Raw genomic sequence first — 19528 nt, 5'->3', positions numbered from 1 at the left:
TTGCCAGTAATTCCACTCTGTAAACTGTCAGTCACTGATACCCTCTACTAAAAGGACATTAAAAAAGGAAAGGAGGAAGCTTATTTCAATTCTGAGATATCACTGCAAATAGAGACAAAGGGACATAGCTCTTGCAAATCTCCCTAATGACACCACGGGGAAGTATAACAAAGTGAAGCAAGCCACACTGTACCAAATAAAATCAGCTCCATTTTCACTGGTGTAGGTACACTTACATGACAGAAGGTATCACGTAAGAAAAGTCAAAAAAAAAAAAAAAAAAAAAAGGACCAACTCAAACAGGACAGGGATCACAACCATACTAAATGCCAAGAGCATGCAATCCAAAATTATCATAATGCAGGCAGCCCTATCAGCCTTGCAGGTTTTGAGTGCTCCTGTCTGGGTACACATTTGAACATCAAGAGACAGGCTGACAGAGGTCCACATAGTGGAGGTGGCTGACCATAGCAAGTCAAAAGACTAACACTTTTTCCAGTCTGTGCAGGTGCTGCATCATTAGACACTTTCCTGAAGGCCCAGTAGGGTTTGCCCAGACCAGACAAATGACTGACACTGTGTACAATAGAAGTGCAAGCTCAGAGGCACATTTTAAACAGCCACTTTAAAACTATCAAAACAGAAAAGGTGAAACTGTTACAGCTGCAGTGTACACTGAGAGGCTCTGAAAATTCAGTATAAAAATGTCAACATTCTTTATACACTCAAAATGCTCCCTATCACAGGAATAAGCCAATGTGCAGAAAGCATTTTTTAAAAAATGATGCTTCCTTCCTGATGCTTTTCACACCAAGGCACCGGGAGGATCCCTTTTTCTCCAAACCCAAAGCCTGTGGGAAGCACAGTCCCTGCAATCTGTGTGGTGACTTGGGAAAGAGGGTTCACCTCACTGGGTTGGTGTAATTCCCACTGATGTGAAAATGGGTTTTATTTCTGAGGTAACAGATGCTGGTTCCCAAACTGCAAGCCACGACAACCTTCCTCTTGCTGTCTCTCCTGTACTTTGGATATACATTGTTAAGTCAGTTTAGTGCACTGGGCCATAATATAATATAACATAATACTCCCACAGTGCAAAGCTAGAGGAATGGCACAAATTCTGCAGCAAATCTCTCCTCCTGATTGTGCTAAAAGGAATACATTACCTGATACAGCCATTTTCAAGCCTTTCAATATCTTCGTCGGTAGCTCTGACAGACAGTCTGTGCGTACCAGGGTAGGAGTGCTGGGTGTTGATTTTTGCCATTTTGCTTTACATATCAACATCTAAATGACAGCTGGAACAGGGGGGGAAAAAACAGTTTGTGAAGGCTGCAAAAGAAACGTGCTCAGTACTTAAAGACACTGATTTATTAAAATAATGGAAAAGCAAAAAGCAAATTCAACCATTTGAAGAACAGCCAGTGATATTTACATACACTGTATGATACCTGTTTGTTGTTTAGACAGAAAATAGAGCTAGTAAAAGTGTAACAAAGAAAATTCATTATAACCAAACAAACGGATTACATGACAAGACATTCTTTTTAGTTTCTGGGTTTTCTGAATACCTGTTTTACCTATAGCCATACCTATTACCCATAGTGAGACTGCCTTTAAAATCCCATTAAAAGAACATTACACTTAGCCAACCAATAAAGTTGCATGATACATGTGCTACGACCTAGGACAATCCATTCCACTTTAAGTTGATCCCTTGTGCTAATTTTATCTATTTTATGAAGTTTTTTTATTCTAGAAATGTGTATTTACCAAGCAGATAATTTAAAAAGTTATTCCTCAGCTTAACATATGCAACACATTAATTCTGTATTAACTAAACTCTGAACATGTGTTCACACTAAGGTTTTTTGTCATATATTTATCTGTTTATTTTTATTATACTGCTTAAAGACAAGCTCTGTTACAATATTTAGTAGCCCAGCTCCTATAAGATTCAGGGAATTGACCTAAAGGCTTTTTCAGATTTGGTCTTCAATGCCTCACCAAATCCATATCACATTTATCACCTGCAAAACAGGTTTTAAGATTCAAGACAAGTGTCTTAAAAACAAGGGACTGAAAGATTACCAGTGAAAGCCTTGATTTTTTTTTCTTTTAAGTTTTCAAACTCTGTTCAGGAACTTTTTTTGTTTTGCTTATGACTTGAATGAAATTCCCTGGGGATCACTCAACTGCCTCAGATGATTTACTGTCCCTTTTTCACCTTTAATGCTCTGTTTCTCTGATCATATAACATTCAGTTTCAGGAGCAAATGAAATACACATCTTACAGAATCTAACATTCTGTGATGAACAGTCCTGAAGCAAAGCTCACAATTCACCATGACGTTACACATCCAGTTTTCTAAAAAAAAAGATACCTGACCTACCGTCCACTCAAGTCCCAGACAACTGAAGCAAATCCTACAAAACTTTTAAAATTATTTAATACATTTAAAAATATAAAATAGATTAACTTCAATTTTTAATCCAGAAATAATGAAATTAGTCTAGAAATAGTCCTTGGGCATCATTTAACTTCTGAAAATCTGGTTAGTATTTCCCATTACTAATTTTGCCACAGTCGTGGTCAACTGATGTATAGCTGTGTATCACCTCAAAATGAGCCCTGGACTTACTGGTTAACTAAAGTTTTACTGAAGAAAACATGGGTGTTTATATTAAGACATTGATAGAAATAAGCAGAGCTCTTTCATCCCACTGTCAGATTTGAATGCTCATTCAGAAGAATTAATTCCTAAAATGCAGATAATTTATGTGAAAAACATACCTATGTGTAAAGAGGTTAACAGTAACAGTTTTACAAAAGGTATCATTTTCATCTGTTCAAAAACATCTGCCAAATTATATATGCATATGCTAATGTATACACATGACAAATATCAACATGATTTCTTTTAAAACCCATTAGCCTTTGAGAGACAAACATCGTTATTAAAAAATTAATAGGTTTCAAAATGGGTATGCTGCCAAACATACCTCCTCTACAGGAAAATTTTTCATCAATCATTTCTTAGTTATAATTGCTGCTTCTATTACCTACTTTGTAACACAGCATTAGATTGGCAACACACAGAAGTGCTTTGGTGCTTAGGACATTTATTGTGCCATAACAGTGAGTACTGAAGTCACTCCCATTTCTCATATATTAATTGAGTGTAATTCAAGGTACGAAGAAAATGCATTTCTCCTTTTGTAGTTACTAATTTCTTTGAAGTTCAGCCTACTAAAATCTGCAAAACTAGCCTACAATTTATATTCTGTTTTGCTGTCCAGGTTTCAGGACTTGACTTTACCAGAGGAGGCTACAAAGCAGTACTCAGTGTCACAGTCACTTATTTCAAAACAGAGCAGCACCCTTCCTGCTGCCAAGTTGCTCTGCATATACAGAAAAATAAGTAGTAAACTGCTGCTTCTTGCTGCCTACCTAATTTCCACTGCTTTGAGCTATCCTAAGTATCATAAAAGGTAATTTTAAGAGTAGAATGGCATGAGCTGCTTGGATTTTGCTGCACTGTTTAGACCTTCTTCTCCTTTAAAGCTCGATCAAATAATTTTACTGTTTTTTAAATCATGATAGAACTCTCTATCATGTTGCTGGAGGGAAGGAGCCCCACTGAACAGCATCATGTATTCACCATGTATCCCCATCAAACACTTTACTCTAGTTTAAGATTTTAAAATGATTCCTAAAATAATTAACAAGGATTAACTTTTTCTAAGGATGTATTTCCAACACAAAGCTAATACTGAGTCAAGATCTTTCCTAGTTTTGCCAGTTAACACAACAGTAGCCCTGTAACTAGTTCTGGTGATTCACAATCAGATTAATGTCTATCTACAACAGTTCTTAAACAAGGGTCACCTGCTTTATAATGTCCAACAATATAAATAAAACTGTTGAGACAATAAAAATATGAGATTAGAAAAACATTCTGAAGCCTAGGAATGATGTAGCTAATTTGCCACCAACAACACAAACTATCTCACTGAAGAGACATTTCTTCTAAACCTGGAGGACAATGAACAATCCCATTCTGTATTTCAAAAGCTGCAGAGGTCACCTATGGATTTGCAGACCTATGATTTGTGCCTCACTTCCTGAAAGTTTACTTAAAAACCATTAAGTACAGTGTCTCTTTAAAGTTCAAAATGACATGGTTTCCCCAGGTGTGCTAATCTCCTGGAATTAAATACTACTAGTCTGGAATTAAACCCTACTAATAGATACTGGAATTAGATAGCCATAATCTCCAGGAATGGTTTGAATTAGCCAGTGGAGCACTGAATATGGGGAAGCATTCTATACCTAATTTAGACTTACAAAAGCTATGCCACTAAAGAAACAGAGTAAGTCATAGCATATGAAGCCAAAGACTATTTTGGATGGAAAACTAGCTGCTTAGAAGGAAGACAAGAATGGAATTAAAGTCACCTTCACCACTGCAAAAGTCCAAGAACAATATACCTCAGGGTTCCATAGGAGAACCTCTCACTAATGATGCTGATGAAAAGAGCAGTAAGACAAGAAGATTTTCAGATGGCATAAAGTACTGTGACAGGAGAAACAACAGAAGAAGAGTCCAAGGAACTCCAGCATGACCTACAACAATTAAATCAATTTCTTAATTTGATGGCTAGTGATGTGCCATATAGGCAAATGGAAACAAATGAGTGCTGGTGAAAAGCATGTAAAGTACATGATATGCTTCCAAATTAGTCATAATTCCCCTCTCAGAGGGGGAACATGAACACTCTATATGTATAGCTCCAAAATGCTGAGTGCATGGCAGGCTTGCTGACACAGTAGCTGATGATGTATACATGGAAAATGCTAATGACACAGAGCATTAAACCTGCTCCATGTCCTTATCTTAAACAGAAAAGTGTGGCAAGAATGATCAAGGACTTAAAAAAAAGGACAATGAAAAACAGGGCTCGCTCGCCCTAGAAAGGCAAAGAATAAGAAGCTATAAAATCTTTAGGTAAAATTGGAGCTCATTTCAGAGCCCACACAATGATTTGAGCTGTAAAATCCAAATTCAATATACAGTGTGGTCTGAACTTCAGCGGGAAAGGAAGAAAAAAAAAAATCACAGAAATACAACTGTACTGTTAAGCAATAAAATAGATTAATATATTTTTGGAAGGAGGTAGGGAAAGTGGATGAATGTTCACTATTAAATTGTGCCATGCATGCTCAGTAGAGAGAGACAGAACCCAGGACTGGTAGAAATAAATACTGCAGTAGTTTAGGTACAGAGCAGGAGATGAGACCTCTTGAAGCAACATGTTTGGCCTTGCCTGAAGCACATAAAATTTCTGACAACCTACTGGCTATCTGTTAAAGGAGAAATACTTGTTCCTTCTAGGTATCCTAGGTTTCTAACTGTGTTTAATGGTCTAGACAGGGTATTTCAAAACTGGAACCAAAACCTGGCAAGCAACTGACTAGAGTGCAGCTTAAAGCAAGCATGGAGCTATCCCGAGTCAGACAGCAGAAAAACTCTGCAGAGACGAGAAAGTGTGCAAACTTTTGCAGGACCACAGAGAGACAGCTCTAGCTGAGGCCTACAATCCTAAAACTGCCACTAAAAGCTGTAGCTTACAAGACAGTTTTAAGAATGGACTAGAACTTAGCTTTGTATTTAAAAATACAGTTGTTATGGGTTGGCCTTTGCTGGCTGCCAGACACCCACCCAGCTGCTTTCTCACTCCCCCTCTTCAGCAGTCCAGAGGAAAACTACAGGATGAGAAAGCTCATGGGTCGATATAAAACCAGAAAGATCACTTACCAGTTAGCATCACAGACAAAACTGACTCAAATTAGGGAAAATTAATTTCATTTATTCCCAATTAAAACAAAAGATTTCATAGAATGGTTTGGTTTGGAAGGTTAAAGATCATCTAGTTACGACCCCCCTGCATGGGCAGGGTCACCTCCCACCAGACCAGGTTGCTCAAAGCCCCATCCAGCCTGGCCTTGAACCAGGGAGGGGGCAGCCACAGCTTCCCTGGGCAGCCTGTGCCAGTGCCTCACCACCCTCACAGGAAAGAATTTCTTCCTAATATTTAACCTAAATCTACCCTCTTCAAGTTTAAAATCATTCCCCCTTGTACTATCACTACATGCCCCTGCAAAAAGTCCCTCCCCAGCTTTCTTGTAGGTCCCTTCAGGTACTGGAAGGCTGCTGTAAGGTCTTCCTGGAGCCTTCTCTTCTCCAGGCTGAACAACCCCAACTCTCTCATCCTGTCTTCATAAGAGAGGTGCTCCAGCCCTCTGGTCACCTTCATCAACCTCCTCTGGACTTGCTCCAACAGCTCCATGTCCTCCTTGTGTTGAGGGCTCCAGAACTGGACACAATACTCCACCTCTGTCTTTTTTTTTTTTTTTTTTTTTTTTCTTTCTTCCCAATTCCACCTCACTCCTACCTTCCCAGCTTCTTTACCTCCTCCATCCTACCCAGCAGCATAGGAGCTGGGGAATGGGTGTGCCATCGGTCCATAATGGTTCCTCTCTGCTCTCCTTCCTCCTCACACTATTCCCGTGCTCCAATGGGGGCTGCAGTCCTTCACAAACTGTTCCAGTGTGGGTCTTCCACTATGGGCTGCAGTCCTTCAGGATAAACCTTCTCCAGAATGGTCCTCCACGGACTACAGCTCCTGTCTGGAGAACCTGTTCCTGAATAGGCTCTTCTCCACTGGCTGCAGTTTTCTTCAGGAAATCCCTACTTGTTCCACTATGAGGTGCTCCACCGTGGATGTCTGATCCAGCATGGTCCTGTCCATGGGCTGCAGGGGAATCTCTACTCTGGTGCATGGAACACCTTCCTCCCCTTCTCCTCTGACCTTGGTGTCTGCAAAGCTGTTTCTCACTCGTGTGTTTCCCTTTATACCCTCACACTGCCTGTGCAGTGTTTTACCCATTCTTAAACACATTTTCACTGAGAAGTGACCAGCCTAGCTACGGCCCTGGGTTGTGCCCTGTGGTAGGTCCAATCTCACAGAGGTCCTGCAGATTCTGCCAGTGCCTGGGCAGATACCTGGCTCCTACAAATCTTGTTAAATTTGATGTACAGCCTCTGGTCTGAATATTTAAAGCTAGTAATTACACCAAGGGTAAAACTTGCTTACCTAAATAAATCCATGTAAGGCATTTAAAACAGGTATTTATCTCACAAATAATGTAAAGAGAGAGAGAGACAGACCAACAGAGAGAGAAAGAGAGTCCTCTGAGCCTGAATCTAGTTACCCAGCTTTAGGCAACAGAATAAGAGAACTGGATCCTTAAAATATCCTTGTAATTTTAAACTTCCCAGAACTCAGTGATCTATCTTTCAGCATACCAAGACAACTTACGGAAAACAAAAACTGCCTCAGGTGAAAGAATTTTCCACTGTCAAACAGATAGCAATACAAAACTTATTTGAAACAACCTTAGCTCTTGAAAGATAAACAACTTTACCAGTGACCTAAGCAGAATTATAACATACTCTGTCTTTAGTGTTTCTTTCCTTGCTACCAACTATATTAACCTGAAACAGATGTATAATAATTCCACACTCCAGAATATTGCTTTTCAGTGCATAAATCATCGAGACTGAAACTAGAGGTAAATGAGAAAGATGTGTTATCCTACTAAAAATATAACAAGTGAAACATTTGTGATAGTCCTCCCTACTCCAAATACAGATAGTTCATGTACTTTTCTACCCTCTTCCTGTTGGATTCAATAGCAACTCATGTTTCAAGTCCAATTATTTTATATATACTGTCTGGCATGACAGGCCTGTTTTATCAAGACAGCCAGTTATTTCACAAAAAATACAAATTCATGTAACATACAAACACTCCAGACCCATGTAAGCATTTCCTAGTTTTTAATATCAGGCTCTGTTTATCTCTTTATGACATTAAAGGCTTAGAAATAGAGGTTCAAAGGCTGCAGTACTTAAATTTTTAGAGCTGTACCGTCCGGTGATTTCCTACAGAAGGCATGGAAAGAATGAGGTACCCAGGAATCAGATGCTGAAAAGGAAGCTACTGAAATGGCTGAAGCTAAAACAAGACATTGAAAACAACTGGGCATCTAATTAAAGGCCAAAAGGAGGTGGGCACCCAGTTCACAGCAGCAACTTCCCCCTTCTCAAACATATTCACCCATTTGCAGCAAATTGCATTGTGCTTAGGAGCTGCACCTCTAAGAGAAGAAACTTCTCAAGTCAAATTAAGCTTCAAATTAGACAAACCAAAAAAGTTCTCCTTTGGAGCAGAATATGTTAATTCACCCGTACTTAGTTCAAAATTGTTAACAAAACAAATATTAATGCTTCTAATATTAATTAAACATAGTTGCTTATCTAGCTGATGGCCAATCAAGCTGTTTATACCACCACTTGATATTCTTAAAGCTTATTTGTTTAGATTAAAAGGACTACAGACAGCAAAGATGTCCTATGGCAGGATTCAAAAAATAGCTTTTCAAGGTGAAATATGTGTCACCATCAGAAAGTAAAAGGTGACATATGATTTTTATAATAGATCTTACATTTGTGTAGTTGGTAACACACTGTTGTTGAGCCTTTCAACATTTTACTTATTGCTATGGAAGCAGTGATAAGCTGCAGAAGATCACTTACATCATTTTAGTTAAGACACGTTCCAAATCCTCATGCAGCCTCTCAGGTTCAACCTTGGTAAGTCTTCAGGATTTACTCTGGGATTTGACCTCCACCTACATGATCCTTGTTACATCACTTTGTAATAGTTGTAGTTGAGCTGTACATGATGTACACTGGGCCTGCTATCTGTGACATTCTGGTTGCAAGGTATCAACTGGTACAGACAACAGATGGACTTGAAAGACCAGACAATGGACCTCTAAGCAACTACATGATTTGAAGGCAAGGTGCAACTTTTTCCTGCAATGGTTTGGAAGTTTGCAAATTAAGCTGCAGATTTAATTCTGCCACACTCTCATGGAAATAATCTCTGTTTAACAGCTACCAGATCAAGCCCAGAGGGTGGAAAAATAACAAGCAGGCTACACCACCTTACCCTCATGAGTCATTATGCATAACAGTTTAAATTAACCATTCATTTGTCAGCAACATGGACAGTGGGATCAAGTGCACCCTCAGCAAGTTTGCTGCTGACATCAAGCTGCCTGGTGTGGCCAGCACGCTGAAGGGATGGGAAACCATCCAGCAGGAACCTGACAAGCCTGAGAGGTGCACTTGTGCCTACCTCATGAAGCTCAGTGAGGTACTGCACGTGGGTCAGAGCAACACCAAGCACAAACAGAGGCTGGGCAGAGAACAGATTGAGAACAGGGCTAAAGAGAACTTGGGAATGTTAGTTGATAAAAAGCTCAACATGCTGGCAATGTGCTTGCAGCCCAGAACACAAACTGGGCTGCATCAAAAGAAGCAAAAGGTCAAGGGAAGTGATTCTCCCCCTCAGCTCCACTCTCGTGATACCCCACCTGGAGTACTGTGTCCAGCTCTGGAGCTCCCAACACAAGAAGGACATGGAGCTGTTGAAGGGAGCCCAGAGGAGGGCCACGAAGATGACCAGAGGGCTGGAGCAGCTCTGCTATGCAGACAGGCTGAGAAAGTTTGGGTTGTTCAGCCCAGAGAAGAGAAGGCTCTGGGGAGACCTTACAGCAGCCCTACAGTACCTGAAGGGGCTACAGGGAAGCTGGAAAGGGACTTCTTACAAGCATTGTAATGATGTGATAGTACAAGGGGGGACAGTTTCAAGACAAAAGAGGGTAGGTTTAGGTTAGAGATTAGGAAGAAATTCTTTCCTGTGAGGGTGGTGAGACAGGGGCACAGGTTGCCCAGAGAAGTTGCAGATGCCCCAGCCTTGGAAGTGTTCAAGGCCAGGCTGGATGTGGTCTGGAGGATCCAGTGGGAAGTGCTCCTGGCCATGCTAAGGGATTAGAAATAGATGATTTTTAAAGTCCTTTCCAATCCAAACCATTCTATGATCATGTGGTTCTATTTTATGATCCTTCAACCTTATAATATCTTTTAAAAGTACATTTTCCAATATTTATTACTATCTGCTACATAATATTGCATATTCCATAGTCTGTGGGCACTGATGACTCCTGAAAATTCAAATAATTTGCACACATAGCTTAGTAACCCCAGTACAAGAGATATGGCAAACAAATATGTTACCTCTCACAGGTACTCAAGGATGTGCATATACCACACACAACGTTGGACGTTCACACACGTAAAATTTATAGTTTTGGAATTAAATGCATCCTTGATCCAGCAGATGGTTGAGTCCCTGGCCCTTTGTAGTAGCAAAATAACCTTTTAAATAGATTTAATTATTTAGACTGAGTTTCCCTGCTATACCTATGAATTATTAGTAATACAGTTCAATTTCCTAAGAATTACTAAATTTCTCTGCAGACCATTTTTGATAAATGTATTAATTTTTAGACTGGAAACTGTTCAGGAGAAACTATGTATATTGAACACAGCATTGTAAATTAAAACATGGTAAATTACAAATTAAAGTTGACTGGAAACCAAGTCATATCATGCTGTTTCTGTTGCCAGGATAGGTTAATATGAGGCAGATACCCACATTTCTATACAGCAAAAAAGCTCTGTGCTAGGCTTCTGTAACCATTGCCTAAAATTTTCCAGTCCTGCCAACACCTCTGTCATGTCATTCATTTGCCAAAGTAACTTGTAAAAATGAACATAGCAAGGGCATGAATACAGGTAAAACACAGCAGGTTTACATTCCTAATGAGTATCTGGGAATATATATAACTATATATATATATGTACATATAGTTATATATGTATGCTTGTGTGTGTGCATGTGCACACCTGTGCATGCTACCCATTCAAATTCACTCCCTTTCCTACACCTGATGCAAACTGCCAGGGCCACCCCATTTGCTGGGGAGGGAAGGCAGGGGAGGTAATCTGGGAATCTGTGTCACGTTTCACATGCAGGAGCACGGCATTCGAGCAAAGAGGATTTAAGAGATGCTAATGAAAAGAGATGGCAACACTGGAGGAGGCTGCTGGACAACGTGCTGAACCACAATGGCAGAGCTGGGGTGCAAATTGGATGACAAAGGTTGATATGTGCAGGGGTATCCAGAAGGCAGAGGTGAGAGACACTGACAGGGAAGGATGGTGTACGATTTTTGCAAGCTGATGTGCTCTTCCCTCAAGTCATCCAGTGCTTGTTTACCGTGATTACTCTTGCTGATTAGACATCCTGACAGTCCCATTATCATTTCCACCGTGTATTTTTTTAATCAGATGGTTTTAACATGCATACTTAAGTAAAATGACACAAAAAATATCAGAGGAAATAAATAACTCTGCCGACTGAATGCAGTATTAGACTATTTCAAAAAATGTAACATCTGAAACTAGAATTTACACAACTGTAACAAAGAAAATTACAGATTTTAAATACAATAGTCCTTTTACTGCTTGCTTTGATCATAGTAACTCTGAATCTGGAAAACAAAATGTAGTTAAAGGTGTCCAGTGCTAACCAGTACCAGTATTTACATTTAACATCACTTCTTTAAAGTAACATTCATGTCATTTTTCTTTGTCTTCTTTTGGCTTTTTCCTCTTAGCAAGTGAGAGGAATGTGCATTAGAGAAAGACACTGATTATAGTCATTATTGTATCTCCCACATTCTTAGACACATTATAGCCTACACAAGTTTTGCAAAATCCATTGTATCGCTATAAACAAGGTCAGTCAGCAGAAGCAGTGGGAACCCCAGGAGAGTTATTTCCTTTCACTGTGCTTGGCCGTGTTTGGTAGTGTTTTCTTTATGCTGGGTTTGCAACCTCATGCTTGCACCAGAAACACCGGGCAGCAGAGAAGTCAGGCACAGAGATCAAAGCTGTAAAGTCAAAAAGGGGTGGGATAATAACCCCCCTTCTGTACGGATTTATGACCTGCATGCAGTTTAACTGTGGACACACGGATCTCTGCGTCAACAGAGTTAACACCTTCCTTTTAAAAAAATTAAAAATAAATAAAATAAAAATTACAAAGCTAACAAATAGGGGGAAAAAAGCAAGTAAGATACGTTTCCATTACAAGCTTCTGCGTTAAGGTTTAGAATTGAAGTCAGATGCGGGACATGACCCCACTCCCACAGGCGTAAGAGAAACGGAGGCTCAGTGCCTCCTCTCGCATACTCACCTGTCCACGCTTTTCTTCGCAATATTCGAATCCAGCCAGTCTATCCGTCAGTCTGTCTGCCTGTCAGTCTGTCTGTCTGTCTGTCTGTCTGTCCGCTGGAGCCTCGGGTCCGTTATCCTCCAGCAGACGCCCTGCCGCCAGCGCTGCCCCTTTCCCCCGACGCTCTGTCCGTCTGTCGGTCCGGACCCCGCTCCCGGCCCGCGGCGGGGGGAAGCCCCGGCAGCGCTGCCCTCCCCGGCGGGGCAGGGTCCGGTCCGGTCCGGCCCGGCCCGGCGGGGGCGGCGGGGCAGGGCCCGGCCGCGGCCGTTCCTCTGGGAGACGGGGGCGGATTAGAGCCCGAACCCCCGGCACGCCTAAGCCCGGCTCACCGGGAAAAGCCGCTCGGAGGGCTTTGCGATCCTGTTATGTTCTCCGAGAGGATCAAGACGTCAAAGCCGCTCGGCGGGGCCCCGGCACATTTCTTGCCACGCCGAGGAAAGTTGGGAGCCCGCCGCGAATAGGGCAGGGCAGGGCCGGCCCGGAGCCGCTGGCTGGGAGCGGTACCGTAGCCCCGGGCGGCGACGCCGTCTCCTCGAAGCCGTGAAAGCGACGTGAGGCTGCGAAGCGGCTCCCCCGGACCCCCCGGGGTCCTCCCGGCAGCGGACGCAGCCTCGCCCCCGCGGAGCTCGCTACCTGCGGGGAGGAGCTTTGCCCGGGCGGGCACTCGGCCCCTCCTCCCCGGGAAGGTGGCGGGCAGATCCCTGGTGCTCAGCCCGCCTCAGCCTCAGCCCCGCTCGGCAAGGCGGGGTCCCGTCGCCACCCGGAGACCCGCCGCGCTCACCGCTGCCGCTGGGGAGAGGCCGAGGGGAGGCTCCGCAGAGTCCGAGAGACATCCGGGAGGGGAGAGCTGCGAGAGAAACCCGGCTTCCCGCCCCCCACCCCCGGCCTCCGAGCCCCCGCCGCCGGGCACACTCCCCTCCCTGCCGCCACCGGGGGCCGGGCCGTGGTGGGCCGGGTCTGGTGCCTGCTGTACCCCCCGGTTTCTCCCTAACAACTCTCTCCTGCCGCGCAGGGCTGAGGGGGGGCTGGAAGGTTTGGGTGGGGAGCAGCGGGGCCTCGTCAGGCGGGCGGCTGCGGGATGTGCAGCTGCGGGCTGGAACCCTCTGTGCGGGCTGGAACCCTGTGTCACTGTCCCCCCCGCCCGCCGTCAGGGAATGAGTTTCTCTGGTTTTGCCTCTGTTTCCCTGGCACACGCGTCCTGCCTGAAGGGTGCCGTGAGGAAATGATACCCCAGAGTCGTCACAGCTACTGCTGGGACCGGTACCTCCTGGGTGGGGAGGCTTTTGTACCGCTAAGTTTCTCCTTCAGTGCTTGGGTCCCCTCGCCTTGACCTCCTAGAGGCAGCTGAGCTTCACTCCTGGTTCTCAGCTTGTGCCAGGCCACCTGCCTCCCTCCCTGGGTCCTGCCGAAGCTCCCCGGAGGCTTTCAGACTCCCTTGAACTTCACCTCTTCGATTCTGATCCTGCTTTTTTTTTTTTTTTTTTTTTTTTTTTTTTTAGGGTCCAGAGAAGCTGGAAAAAAAGACGCCTGTATGAAAGCTCCATAAAATGATTCTTCATCTGGAAAAAGAGTTGGCAAAAGCCATGTCATTCGCAACTGAGAGGCTGCTGCACTTTGCTGCACAACGTCTGTTCAGCTAGACTGAACACAATATGACACCAGAAATGCATTTAAGTGCTTGGGTTTATGGAGAGGCTGAGCTACACACTGCTCTCCCCTCACTAAGAATTATTTTACATAAGATACGTGAAACACATCACACAGCAAGCACTGATGGAAGGAAAAGGCCATGTCTAAATCTCCTAAAACCCCATCAGAAACTTGAGGGCTCTCTCACATAGCTATCACATTGATCTTCAGAGTAACAGGATTTTGGGCATCAAAACAGAAAAGCCTGGGAAGGCAGAAAGTCTTTGAGAAGCATTCTTGTTCTTCTCCTTTCCTGATAGATTGTTCCCAGGACAACTCTGAGCAGTGTCCTGGAAGTGCTGGTAGGGTGAGTGCTGGTAGGTTTGCCTTGCCAGACATGCACCAAGGGCCAGGTTGCTCCAAAGGCTCAAGCACTGGTTGCACTTTCCAAATGCAATGTGCAACCCCCTAGCATGTAACTGTGCTTAGCTAGTTCCTGCTTCCATCTAGGTGTTCCTCATCATAAAAAAAGCTGGAGGTCTTCCAGTCACAGATTCCATGTCAGTTATCCCTACTGATTGTAAGTGCAGAAGAGGGAGACTTGGTTAAGCTCCCAATAGCTCACTTTTTATCAACCAGTGACCATCTGCTCCCTGAATGAGCAGGGAGCATTTAAACACACTCCTGAGGAACAGGGTACATCTTCACAGAGAAAAAAATAGAGCTGAGGGTCCAACAACTCTCCAACTGATGAGACCATTTGGTCTGAGAAGCTGATGAGAGCAATTACTGCTGCTAGCACAGGATGGCTGGGACAGGGTGCTCCATACCACCTCCCGGAAAAATATCCCATAAAACCATTTGATGTCCAAATAGCAAGGCATGCCTCTCTAAAGCAACACAATAATAAGAGGGGAATATGGAGCAAAAGGGAGATGAAGTTGTTGATGGGAGTAAGGAATGACAAGGAAAGAGAAGGGGAAAAAAAATCAGAGAAGGTGGGATTAGTTGGGAGTTTATGAAAAGAGGGACAAAATGGTAGCAAAACTCCTTACAGTAAGAAGCAGAACCATTACTATACCAGAACCACCATTCAGGCACTGAAACCCCCCCAAAAAGAGCAAAAGAAGGTTTAAACTTCCCGCAACTTTAACAAGGATTATTATACATCATGTGCACATTACATGTCAAGTCAAAAAAAAAAAAAAAAAAAAGCGCCCCTTTCCATCATACATCCAAAGTCTCTTCTGGGAACAAATACAAGGGGAGAGGGGATCAAAATGGCTCTAGCACTGTCCATGCTCTAGCACGGTGTGGCCACTGTATAGTAGGGAGATGCTAAACCCACTGTCCTTCCCTCTGATCCTCTTGCACCATTTTCTTCTGAGGCACAGGTGCTGCTGAGGGCTTTGTGTAACTCCAAAGCACCACAATGTCCAGATAATTCACTAAAGATGCTGGTACAAGCTTTGGCATAAGTTTACACAAATTAAAATCTGATTTGCTAAATATAATGCTTTTTGAAATCCCAGTGACTGTTCCAAACATCGGTACTTGTGGTTTGCCTCTTCAAAGGCAGCCTCAGGGATGTGGCTATTAATTGTATGTGAAATTACTTCCAAAATGGAATTTAACCAGTTGCAAAACTCAAAGATTTAGTTTTGCTAAATAATCCCCAAAGAGACTGAACAAACACATGTAAAATGTAGTCAAAATGAAGAGAAGTTAGAACACTAATGCTTTAAACAGACTTGTCCGGTATCATGAAGCTGACAGCAAACAGACAAAAATATTTAATTGCTGTTTATAGTCAACCATCATTGTCAAAGCAGTAGGCACTAAGAAGCAGAAAACCATCCTGAGTCCTGTAGATAAATTTAGCAACATTTTCCAGTCCTCACATGAATTCCTATGTGAATATTATAGAATCATAGAATCAGTTGGATTGGAAGGGACCTCTGAGATCATCAAGTCCAACCCTTGATCCACTTCCGCTGTGGTTACCAGACCATGGCACTGAGTGCCACATTATGTTCTTATTCAAATCTACTTACCAGCAGGTTTCAACCTACTAGTGGCAGACTTTGGCCACATAGTTTACATAGGTATTAAAGATGACAGGAAAAAATAAATGCCTTTTAATATTCTAGTTTTTTGTTTGTTTTTGTTTTTTGGGTTGTTTTTAATGTTAGATGTAAGTGAAAACATGTTTATCCAGGGAATAAATATTCCTTCATGGAATTTTCATAAATTCCATGACATTTTCTTTCAAGTTTAGCACATGCTTCATTTATATTGTCATTGAACTAGTCCTCCAAGAGCTACCAACAATGAGATTCAACATGCTACAGCTGCAAGACATCATCCATACCAATAGTTATGTTCAGCAAGGCACTACTCATTACTTAACTCAGAGACCTAAAATTATTGGTCACTGACAGACGCCTCTTGAAAACATAACCATGGATTACCATGTCTAATTTTAACAAAGTATTTGGTAGTTTTATATGCAAATTAAGTATCAGTTTTATTCCTCTCTGGCAGCAATTCAGCAAAGCATGAGTGGAAGTTGGCAGCCGAAAATTATAATTAAAAAAAAAAACAAAAGGAAAAATCTGGACCTCCAGCACCTCAAGATAGAAAAGGGAGAGGGAAAAAAAAGAAATTAAAAGCAACCCCCATGTTTCATTCTTTCACACCTTGGTTCTCAGCTGCTTGTAATTATTTGCAGTATCTGAGGCTTTGGCTATGTGGTGCTGTTGTGAGGGGTATTGACATTATTCTAGTAGATTTCTAAAGACTGATATGCTCTGCAATAAAGCACCACCAAGATGCATGACAGGAGACAATAGCTTTTAAAACAAAAAGACAAACAAATAATAAATATGTGTTAAAATCTAATTTCTTGAAGTTTATAAATCATCATTTCCTGTTTGTGCTGCAGTTATGACCCATTTCTTCTGATTGTTCCACTTCAAAGGAATTAAATGAACAAAGATGGGTGAAATTTTCTATTGGACTGAACTGCAAACCTGAGGAAAGCTTGTTTGGTTTCATTCCCAAGGGAAGCACTGATTGGATCCACCTGTAAAAGCCACTTGGATTTAAACAGCTTGAGTTATGATTTGGAGATGAGTGTCAAATTGGGAGCTCAGCTGAACAAAACTATCTAATTCACACATACAAATGCAAGTCAAAAGTGTTTAAAAGACAGAAAAAACAGAAGCAAGGAACAGAAGCCTTCAATAGCTGTGTTTGAAATCCACATCAGAGGTATATTCACAGTTCTGAAACAGCCTAATCCTGTGAGGAACTACTGTAGAAAACTGAACACACCCAAGTTGTTTTCAGAAACTCACCCCACTAGAGCAAGAGACACCCATATAAACAAAAGAAAGAAAGTGCACATGCCTGTTTGGTGTTCTACTGTGTAATCTCTATGTTGTCCTACTTATAAGTGGATAAACACAGTTTATTTCACCTTAATCTGCAATGCCAGGTGGAGGTACAATAAGGAGGAAGGACTTTTTTTACCCAAAGGGAATGAATTTTTCCTTGGTTTGCACAAAAATAAATGTCAAATACACAGCAATTGGCACTGTGTCCCACTGAAAGCAGCGGAAAGAAGCCCACACATCTGGGTGTAACAGGATTGGATCCTTGATATATATATAGGAAAGCCTTAGAAGCCAGTCATTTTTACATGGAAAACTACAACACAAGTCACTACAGGCTAAACTTTCCAAAGAATAAATGCCAAGCCTCTAGTATATTTTGGTGTTGGACACTGTGGTGATGCTGACCCCTCCATTCACTGAGCCACACTGAAAGATCAACACCTTTGATCAGCCAACATTGTTCTTTTTCCAGTAGCAGTGGGCTGAGATGGTCTGGTGCTTTCTGGCCTTGGCTGCTGGAGCAGGGAGTTTAAACATTTGGATACTTTCTCCTCCTCCTGCAAATACAGTGATTTGGGGCAATTGGGAACTCCCTGGCTGCACCTGAAGCTCTGTTGTTTACAAAACATTCCTGAGACCCCTCCTACTTGGATTACAGGCCCACTCTGAAAATTACCAAAAATGACCTAATCTGAATTGTGGCCATCATGGAAAAATACTGAGCAAAGCCAATCACCCTGAGTGTCTATAAATATTGGTCCTAAGAGGGAGGGATCCCCAAGATTGCACCAAACTGCCCCCACATCTCACAGAGGAAGTTGTTCATCTGACTGGAAAGAGATTACTTCTCATACATATGGAGAAAAGGTCAAATTATATTAGATAGTTATAATTTGATTCCATAGAGTAAGTCAGCAGTTTATTACAATTTTTTTTTTTGTAGTTCAAAAATCTTTAGGTATCAAAATCTGACATCTTGTGTGTGTGTGTGTGTGTGATACAATTTAGCTTAGAAACTCATAGATCTTGAACATCTATACTGATTATAAGAAATCCTTGATTATTGAATCAGTTGTTAGAAAATCATACAATCTAATTTTGTTGTTCATTATAATAGTGTCAATAAACCTTTATTTACTGTTATTTAAAATCACACCAGACCCATAATTGTATGTTAAAGAAGTACACTGAAATCCCTGCACTTAAACCCTTAGTTGTAAACTGTTCAAGTCTGGGATGAGGAGTGGATCCAGCTACACCCAGACTCCACTCTGAGATTAGGAAGCAAGGGGCTCCACTCTGAACCTTGTGACTCAATGGGAGATCCTTGCTTATTAATTTCCCTGATCCCTGTGCAAATTACTCCAACCCAACGTGGATTCCATCTCCTCTCTCCCTGTACAAATAATTTCCCCTGATTTCTGCTTATATCACTTCCATCCAATTCCAACCTCTACACATCTCCTCCACATAGTAATTAAAAGACTGAACCTTGCCATTGAATTCTGCTAAGCCATACTTTCATAAATCTATATTAAAGTCACCTTTCCCTGATATCTTTGTTGGTGATTCTTTAAGACCTTCCACTTTTAAGACCTTCCCACTCTTTAAGACTTGCAGCACTCCCAGCTGCAACAGGCACACAGAGGCATTTCAGAGAGAGCAGACTAATGCAGGAGGTAGATCAGGATCCTTCCTGCCTGGTGCCCAAGCAGGCACTCAGATTTATTATTTCTGTAGCAAAGCCATGTAGCAAAGTCAGCACATTTCACAGAAAAGCAAGAACGTGCCTGTGCCCAGTTCTCTGCCAGAAGACGCCCCTGAGAGATGGGGAGCAAATGGTCCCTGCTCGGCAGGGACACAGCTCGTGGCCTAAGAAAAGTGTGAAAATTCCTGCTGACTTTGAATTCACCATCTTGTATGAGTCAAACTGCCTGAAGACACGGGCTTAACAAGCCATGCAGAAGTGCTACAGATGCTCAGGGAGCTGTGGGGATTTTTCTGTGAATTTTCATGCTGCTTTTTTTACACAAACGTGACTGCAACCGCAGCCTTGTTAGTGCTTCCCAGGTGACTCACTTGGGATAATAAGTATACACAAGAACACTTATTTTTTAAGTTGCTTCTCAGGACAAGCCTTTCTCTTAGTGAAAAATAAAACTATCCCACTGTCTCTAGGGAAATTGTAGCAAAATGCTAGTCAGGCCTGAGGCATTCATAGGGAT

The 19528-nt window shown here is 42.2% G+C and overlaps 1 protein-coding gene across 2 annotated transcripts in view; it reads right to left on the bottom strand.

The window, feature by feature from the left end:
* The window catches only part of CNGA3 (cyclic nucleotide gated channel subunit alpha 3), a 38711-nt gene extending 25794 nt beyond the window's left edge, over positions 1-12917 (bottom strand). For both annotated transcript variants that reach the window (XM_071746316.1, XM_071746322.1), the window contains exons 1-2: positions 12238-12917; positions 1167-1298 (exon numbers count right to left, since the gene is read on the bottom strand). In XM_071746316.1, the coding sequence (XP_071602417.1) occupies positions 1167-1267 (101 nt within the window). In that variant the 5' untranslated portion in view covers positions 1268-1298; positions 12238-12917. The remainder of the gene's footprint in view (positions 1-1166; positions 1299-12237) is intronic.
* Between the last annotated feature and the right edge of the window lie 6611 nt (positions 12918-19528).

Source organism: Heliangelus exortis, chromosome 1 (assembly GCF_036169615.1).
Source record: "Heliangelus exortis chromosome 1, bHelExo1.hap1, whole genome shotgun sequence".
NCBI classification, from domain to species: Eukaryota; Metazoa; Chordata; class Aves; order Apodiformes; family Trochilidae; genus Heliangelus; species Heliangelus exortis.
This window is presented reverse-complemented; position numbering and strand designations above follow the sequence as displayed.